Genomic DNA, 9,308 nt, shown 5'->3' with positions numbered 1-9,308 from the left:
CCTCACTTTATTAAAAGTGCGGTATGACCCACACCATAGGATGATCCAAACCGTCCATTAGATGGGCCACAGTCTAAATAGGGTGTGCCCCAAAAATCATTACCATAGATTTATCCTAACCCTCCGATCTGAATGTTAGAGGGTTGATCCTAACCCTCTATAGATCGGAGGGTTAGGATCAACCTGTGGAAATAAGTTTTGGGGCACAACATACTTAAGCTGTGGCCCATCTAATGGACGGTTTGGATCATCCTATGGAGCGGGCCATACGGTACTTTTAATAAAGTGAGGAGTGCCCTCATCAAAGTACAGTAGTGCTGATAACATTTCCCAATAATTAATATGATAATTATCTTGGAAATGATATCAGCGCTCCAACCTTTTGATATTTCTGCTCTACTCTCTTGTCTTTTAGCATTTAAAGGGCTTTGTGAGAGCTTTTGAGGAACTGTAACTTTTGACAGCCCCAGCCGTTTAAATGCTAAAAGACGAGAGAGTGGAGCGGAAATATCAAAAGGTTGGAGCGCTGATATCATTTCCCTTCTCAAAGTTTCTGTGTGCTTTCTAAGTGGTGTTTGTTTAACGATTTTCTTATCTCAGAATTTTTTTTATTTCTTATTTTTTTAATTTGAAAATTTCTATTTGGAAATTAGTCCCCACCATTGTGCCCTATTGGGTTGTGCCACCGACTAATAGGTTAAAATAAAATTTTGATGGCAGTAGAAGGTTCCACGAATCCATGATCAGTGGTGTGAAAATCATACTAGGAACTCAGGAGGGACAATATCTGATGAGGGCAGCTAGCATAACCGAAACCCGTTTCATGAAAACAAACGGGAACGATCCTCCAAGGTGACACGTGTTCGTCCCATTATCAAAACATGGTCGTGTGGATATTAGTAGCCTTTCTAAAATAAGGACAAATGGGAGAAATCAAATCAAAAGGGACTGAAATACCAAATTATTTAACAACGAAAAATGCTAGAAAGACGTCCACTTTGTAGGGCCCGCATAAGACGCGTGGATATAATCTATTCCTTTGATCTGACCGTTAAGCACAAGTCCTTCCCATTGCTTTTGACGTCATTTTGATCAGATGATTCAGGCCCATTAGTCTATCGGAGCATCTTAATCTAACGGATGAGATGTCCCTTCGGAATGGGACGATGAACATGTGGCACCCTAAGGATGGTGAACATGATTAGCGGTGTTGGGATCATACGCAAAATAAGACTATCTTTAGTCCTTCGAGATAATGCATTGAAATTGGCAAGTACTAAAAAAAAGCCTAAGGGTCTATTCAGTTACGCGCAGGAAACAGAAAGGAAAAGAAAATGACGTGGCAGAAGGAAATGGAAAAGAAAAGAAACTGTTAAGAAAGCAGTAGGAGTGCGCATTCAGTTACCAGAAAACGAAAAAGAAAAAGTAAAGAAACAGCAGGAATGTGTATTCGGTTGCCAGAAAACGAAAAAGAAACGGAAAAGAAACAGCACATAAACCATCCTAATCTAAATAAAACCAAACCAAATAGTCCATTAGCACAAGATTATGTCACGCCCTGGCCCCACACCGTGCAGATATTGTCCGGTTCTGGACCGCAACCCACCCCGATTTTGATTTTTCCATAGGAAAACACGTCTTTTAAAACCTCATGGGGCCGACCATAATATTAGATAACCATATTTAAAATTTCAGGAAAAAATTGATTCTGAATTAGCATTAAAAGCAACTCGAATAGTTCTATATTAGCCTCAAATAGGACGAAACATGGAGCGTTTTTATCAAAAGCTAATAATATGGAGACCTGTTTGAGACCAAGTGAACCGAACAAATAGCCACTTCACTCGTTGAAATGGAAAAAAACTACCCTTCTCATGCCACGTGCCATGTGGGGATTTATCAGTTCCATTCTCGGTTCCACACTCAGTCCCCCTAGCAGTACGCTCTGCTCAAACATGGGCTTCTATCAAAGCAATTATCAATGTTTTAAAGAACCTGATATAGCATGCATGCATCTTTACAGAGTCACTTAAAGCAAAATCAAGTTGCTTTTGCAAAATCATACGTCACTTTTAGGTATTGGGTGGAAATATCATATTAAAAGAATGTTTTGCAAAACACCCAACAAAGAAAGACACGCTTGACGTTTTCGACGGAGGTCTAGGAAAATAACACAAATCCGACTATTTTAGTCAGATTTATTTTACGCGGAAACGGGCTTGCCATGTCGGATTTCTTGGATTCCACGTGAGATTCGCGCTTTCTGTATCCTGTCAACAGAACGACCATTTAAGCTATTTTTCACGGAAAAAAGACCCATTTTCTATTTCTTTTCCAAATCCACGGCGCAACTGAAGAGACACTAAACGACCCCTTTCTCGGAATGCAACAGCCGGTCCTTCTGACATGGTCGGGGTCCCTAGCATATCCCCCTACTAAATTTAAAACTTTATGCAATGATATCAACACAACCATGCATGTTTTAATAATTGCATAAACCTAGCTTATCTTTTCTTTTTTAATTGTCTTGTGAAAGCCTTTTAGGAACTTTAATGACCATTAACAGCTCTTCAAATAATAAAAGACAAGATGGGTTGCAAATATCAAAATATGGTTGTGCTGATCTCATTTCCTAAAACTTTACTGCCCAATTTTTACAGCAAAAGCAGAGATCCCGACAGAATTTTTTTATATGGTGTCCGCTCTACATGCAGTACAATAAAAAAAACAATGCAGGGTCGACATTATTGGATGATCCAAACCGTCCATTTTTTATTATCTCAACTTAAATAGGTGGGCCCATAGGATAATCTAACCTTTCGATCTGTAGAGGTTTTCATACCGGACCATCCTTATTAAAATCTACCCATCAGAAGGTTAGGAAGATTCACTATAGATGATTATCGGGGCACTGCTGCTTAAGTTGGAACCCAACAAAGGAACTGTTTAGATCAAACAAAAAAGTAGGCCCCACTTAGATTTTTAGTGTATTTGCATGCCCCATATAAAAACTTGCAAGTTGCAACACTATATTATACAACGGCTAGTAATAAACAGTGAAAATAAAAATTTACATTTTCTTTCAAACGAGCTTTCATGAAAACAGTCACAACAGCAAAAGAGCCAACAGTAAAATCACTACACGGAGACGAAGAAACATATGAATTGGAGCAGACGATGAGGAACCCGAAAAGGAATGGTGGATCTGTCCAGGTTGCTGGAGATCGACGGACGAAAGATGCTGCTTTGTCATCGGCCGAGTCATTTCCGAGTCACAATAACCGATTCCCAACTCAAACGAGTCATCACTACCGATGCTACTATCATAGCAAAGCCCCGAGTTATTCGCAAGCTTTAGCTTTCTCCCCAACCTCCAAACCATATCTTTGCCAAAAGGAATCAGACCCGTTAAGCGATTATCATTCATTCTCAACTCACTGAAATTCTCCGAACCCTTGAAACTCAGTGGAATTGAGCCGTTCAGACCGTTCCGGTCCAGATGTAGCACACGTAGACTCGGTAACCGGCTCAGTGATTCGGGTATGGGTCCTTCAAGTTCCATATCTGAGAGAACTAAAACCATCAGATTTTCCAATTTGGAAAATGTTTCGTTGGGAATTCTAGTATTTTCCATGGAATTTACTTTCAGGATTAGAACTCGGAGAGAAATCAAGCTCCCGAGAGAGTCCGGAAGCGGGCCCACCAGACGGTTGTAGCTTAAATCGAGCAGGATCAGGTTCTTTAGACCGTCAAGTGAGTCCGGAATCGGACCGGAGAGTCTGTTTTTACTCAAATCCATTTTAATCAGAGACGTTGATTTTCCAAGACTCGCTGGGATTTGGCCTTGGATGAAATTTTGACTCAGATCCAACACGTTGAGCATTTGAGTAGGCAGATTTGGAATCCCACCCGTTAATCTGTTATTGCTTAGATCCAACGAACGGAGACGATTGAGTCTAGCCAATGAAGATGGAATAATGGAGCTGAGATTATTGGCGTGTAGATCTAGCACTCGGAGCCACGTCAGATTTCCGAGCTGGAATGGGATACTGCCGACGTGGCCGTTTTCTCTAAGGACAAGTGATTGGAGAGTGGGGCCCAGCTGACTTAGAAAAGAAGGGATTGGTTGGGGATTGTTAGTGAAACAACGGTAGAAAAAGAGGGTCCTAATGTGGGGTAGCTTTAGGAGTGAAGGGGAGATGAAGGAAAGTGTGGGGTCGCACGTGGGAAAGGCGGTATCGTCCGATAAGGATCCGAAGGAGAGTGATACTACATGGTACACATCGTCCTTGTCGGGCATGCATTCGATTCCGTGCCATCGCCCACGGCATACGTCGGGAATGGATTCCGCCCATCCGTTTCCGGTTGCCTTCATGATTTCGTACACGGCAGCTTGTTCTTGGGGGTCGGTTAGAGCTTCGTCATTGGTCATGGTGAAGCCCGTTTGTGGGGTGTCCACTAGGCCCGGGTCGGACATTATAACAGTGAATGCTCTCACTGGAGAAGGAAGAAGAAGAAGAGAGAGAAAGGAGAAGAGGGCTGTGATCGCTACTACTACTACTACTTGTTGTTTCATTTTTTTTTAGCGAGAGGAGTGAGGGGTTTCTAAAATTGGGAACCTTTAAAAAGAAAAAGACAACGGTCGATTTTCTTAGTTTGATTCTCTTCTTAAATGCGAAGGGACGAAATGGTCCGGGATGGATAATAGTACAAGAGTATAACTTACACTTCAACAACTTCCTTTACCAACTGTTATGTTGAAATTGCCAAAATGCCCTTTCTGTGTAATGAGAAAAGAAGTTGATCATCTCAATGGATGTAAGACCTTTTTCTTTTTACTCCCAAGATAGTTTATAGATAAGCTTAATATTAGAGAAATGTAAGAGCTTATTGATTATTTTCTGGCCGTTGATTCACAAGTTGTAGAGCAGAATGGACGGTTAGATTGATATCCACAACATGTCTTGATATATTGCTTATCCATGACATTTAGCTGATATGGCAAAGATGTCATTTAATATATGATAGGAAACTGATATCCGCACTCCCTTTTTTTAATAATTGCACTCCACTTATTCTCTTATCATGCTTCGATTTTCTTTGGGAAATGATATTTCCCCCCTCCGACGGATAAAATCCTTCCTCAGACGTTATTCATTAAGTTTTAAAGGCAAAGAAAAATGTTAAAGGAGGTGAATTTATTCTCAAGCAGTGAACCGGGCATTTTAGTGAATTTATGAAAATTGGAGGGTGGATTGATGGGAGAAGAGGAGGGTATTAATGTAGAAGGATAGAGATTGGTGTGGGGAATTTAAGGGGCTCATAACGCGGTCACGAGGATGGAGGGGGTGGAATTAATAAACTAAAGGGAATGATTTGCCTTTAATACTTTTCACGGGCATTGCAATGTTCCTCTGTGGAAACTAAATCGTGGACCCATTCACCACCAAATTGTTGGGTCGGTCTACTTATTTTTTAAGACAGGGTAATGTAACGACAAGAAGTATCTTCCGGGGACAATTGATATCCGCACTCCCATCTCTCAATAAGGGCACCTCAGTCTTTACTTTACACTATTCTAATTTGGGATTTGCTAGGCAATTTCTCGGAAACCCATTTCTCAGTCGTCTTTTCTGTGATGACAGGCACACATGTTCACTTTTTGGCAGCTTTCGTCTTATTCAATTAATTCATCTGACATGGATGTTATCACTTGCAAAAGACGCTTTCAGTGGGTAATAAAAAATGCTTAATAAAGTGTAAAGTACGGTTATCTAAAGAGGAGGTTGGGCTATATTTAATTTTGAGAAGCGGTGGGTGGAAACGTGGCACAACCTCAACTTCTCACATTCAGCTTTACTTATACTAGTTGCAGACCTGTGCGATGCACGGGCCGGCAAAGAACTGTAAGGACCACGTCATAAGTTGATCCAAACCGTCCATGTGATGGAACACAACATAAATAGGTTGTGCCCCAAAAATCATTTTCATAGGCCAATCCTAGCCCTCCAATCGATAGATGTTTCCATAATTCCCCTTATCTTAAATCGGATGGTCAAGATCACCCTATAGTTTTTTAATTAAAAAACCATAAAGGAGGGGGTAAGATCGAAATTATATGGCTTTAATGGGTACCTTTGTTAAAAGCATAAAGGAGGGGGTAGGATTGAAATTATATGATCTAATGGGTGCCTTTGTTAAAAGCATAATGGGGGGGGGGGTAGGATTGAAATTATATGAGTTGAATGGGTGCATTTGTTCAAAAAAGTCAAAAAATGTGACGTGTAATTCTCACGTAATTTTCAAAAAAATCGAAAAAACTCTCCTCTTTTCACTAGGGGTGTCAACGGATCCACTTCGGGTCGGATCCACCTATGTCATAGTCACGATCCATTCAAATTCCTTATCGGTCTGGTCGGAGTCGGATTGTTCTTCGGATCCTACTTTCCACGTCATGATCACGATCCATTTTAATTCGGACCGTCCATCGGAGTGACCTATTATGTCTCGCTAAGCTAAGTAAACAATTAATTTTTTTAAAAAGAGATAGAACGACAGTCCACTATTAGTGTGTCTCTATGCATTTTCTTCACATAAATTAAAATTTTATCTATGTTTAATCTATGAGTATAACAGTGCTTGTAAACAATGAAACTAATCAAAATTACATACACAAATTTAATGTATAACTATTATCAAAGAATATGATGCATAAAGAGCAAAACCCCTCTCTCTTTTCCTTTGTGAAAGTTTGAAATGAAACGACTGAAATGAGTGAAATCGCATTCCCATCCGATTCATTAGTGATAAGAGAGGTTTTGACCAAAATACCCTTCATAGAACGGTTAGCACTAACAAAATATGGAGGGTATTTTTGTAAACCATTTCGGATCGTGACTATCAAATGGGCATCTATGGCGTGCCCATACACAATCCAAAATTTTTCGGATCCCAGATTTGATGATCCGAAATATGCCCATGGATCCTATTCATATGTTTAGATCCCGTTCATTAACGTTCGGATTCGGACAATCCATCGGACCGTCTGGATCCATTGACACCCCTACTTTTCATCCCAGCTTATTGTATTAGACTAGTGGGACACCTAAGTGGGACACCCGTGCGATGCACGAGGGCTAATGGTGACCAGAATGTTTGGCAAAAGGACGACCAAAAATAAATAAATAATGTTTCGTAAAAGAATGTGTTAAAATGATTCTAAACAAAAAGTAATAATAGATATACATTTGTAAAAAAATGCACACGGGAATCCAGGTAGGCTCTAAAACCCTACCCTACCAGAGAATTATCTCAGGTCGAGTCGGGTCTAATTTTTTACATGAAAACCCGAGATTCCTAAATCCGACCCTACCCAAGATAGTTTCTCGGGTTGGGTCGGTTCGGGTCGGGTTTTTTTTTTTTTAGCGTAGGATAGTGACTACTTTTAAAGATTGTAGGAAAAAAACAAACCTTCACACTAAAGAATTCTAAATTTATGTCATCAAGTGTATAACTTTAAGAAGGACACTATATTTTAACATAGCATACATGATCGCCTCAATCAAAATATTTGTATCAATATATTGGAAAAATAATTATCTCTATTATTCAAGAGATATTTAAGAAAGTCACAGTGCACCCATATGAGTCGGGTCGGGTTTTGGGTTTGTTTTTTCTTTAAACCCGGCCCTACCCAAGATTGAGTCGTGTTTTCCAATTTAAAACCTGACCCTACTGAAGGCCCATGATTTTTAAATTCGACCCATGTTATTTTCGATTCGGGTCGGGTCAAACCCGACCGAAGTTGCAACCCTATATGCAGGTGCTGCAACTGCAACCTGAATAGAGGACATTTAAAAGAGCAAAAACACTAAAAAAACAAAGTAACAGGAAAATTAAAAAGACATCATTTCAGATGCCATCAGAATTCCTTTGTATTCATAGGTATCCCCACCAAAAAATAAATAAAATAGAAATGGAATTTGAGGAAAAATGGAACAATTATATATTGAGACCCACCTACTTAATTTCCATCAAAGAGTGTTGAATCCCTAACCCAGTGCCTTTTGAAAGAAAAATCAATGGCATGTGCCTTGTCATTTCCAGTTTAAAAACACTAGTGGTAAGAACTAGTGTAAGTACTTCGATAAAGATGCAAAGTTGCTATACGGGGGCATTAACGGGCAAGACAAATACTGATGTTAACATGGAAACTGAGAAACACACGCTTCACATGTGCTTCTTTGAGAGACAAACTTAGATATTGTGTTGAAGGATAAATTGTATTTCAGTTTATAGACATTTTTTATTTGCAATATATCTCTCTATTTTGGCTAATTGGGAAGAAAAAACTCGATGAAATTTTTTGTTTAAGAGGTATTGATAGGCACTGTTTCCATCTCCTATTGCGACAAAAGGAGACCAATTTCTCAATCATTAAATCCAATAATTTGTATTTATTGTTGTTAAACATGGATGATGAACATTGTTGTTAAAAAGGTGGGGTGGCTCCTCCGTGGAGATTTCTTTCCATTTTTGATGAGATTGAGGACTTAACTGCGGGATCTGCTATAGGCTTTCAGCATGTTAGAAGATCGGCAAATGATAAGGCGGATGCGCTAGCTAAGTATGGTGTTTTCGGTGGTTCTATTATGTGGTTCGATCACCTTCCTCCCTGAGATGGGGTTTTCTCTATATTTTGTTTTTTCTTTGTTCCTGTTTCTTTCTTGCTTCCTATCGTAGATATGGGTGGTCCATCTCGGCCTCCTAAATTTGGTATGATATATAATTATTGCCATTTCAAAGAAAAATGAACAACTACATATAAGCAACTGGCAAAAAATACACCAATTTCTAATTTTAATGGTCAAATGTGGTAATTTTCCAGCTTTCATTCTGCTCCTCGAATGCGAGAACACATCGATGTGTCAGGTAGGAAGATCGTTTTGAAAATCAGAAAGCGACTAACCGTTTCTCTCCTATGTCCTTGAGATCAGGAGAAGCATAATTGATACAGCATGTCCTCAACTTCGCGAACATGGAAGAAAATCTCTCTTTCCTAACTTCTCCCATTTACTAAGTTTTTTGATGCAGAGTTTGATGCAGTCCCTCCCTGCCTCTCAACTCCTCCCACGCACACACAATCTCTTCTTTATGCGAGAGATTTCCTCCCATTAGGAGCAGATTTAAGCTGATTAGGGTTTTCCTTTTAAGAAAAAGATTTAGAATAGAAACGTATCGACTCTAATTTTTGACCGAGAAATATGCTTTCTACGTTTTTTTTTCCAAAAATTCTGCTACCTATGCGT

General features: G+C 39.6%; 1 protein-coding gene across 1 annotated transcript; it reads right to left on the bottom strand.

Moving 5' to 3' along the window:
* Positions 1 to 3,051: 3,051 nt before the first annotated feature.
* Positions 3,052 to 4,638, bottom strand: TMM (Leucine-rich repeat (LRR) family protein). Its single transcript, XM_077380570.1, has one exon. The coding sequence runs from the start codon at positions 4,574 to 4,576 to the stop codon at positions 3,107 to 3,109; it is 1,470 nt and encodes a 489-aa protein (XP_077236685.1). The 5' UTR covers positions 4,577 to 4,638; the 3' UTR covers positions 3,052 to 3,106.
* Positions 4,639 to 9,308: the final 4,670 nt, after the last annotated feature.

The sequence above is a fragment of the Tasmannia lanceolata genome, unplaced genomic scaffold (assembly GCF_043159265.1).
Source record: "Tasmannia lanceolata isolate RefF3 unplaced genomic scaffold, GAP_Taslan_0.1 ptg000006l, whole genome shotgun sequence".
In the NCBI taxonomy this organism is placed as follows: domain Eukaryota; kingdom Viridiplantae; phylum Streptophyta; class Magnoliopsida; order Canellales; family Winteraceae; genus Tasmannia; species Tasmannia lanceolata.
Note: the sequence above shows the minus strand (reverse complement) of the source record. Positions and strands in the feature narration are given on the sequence as shown.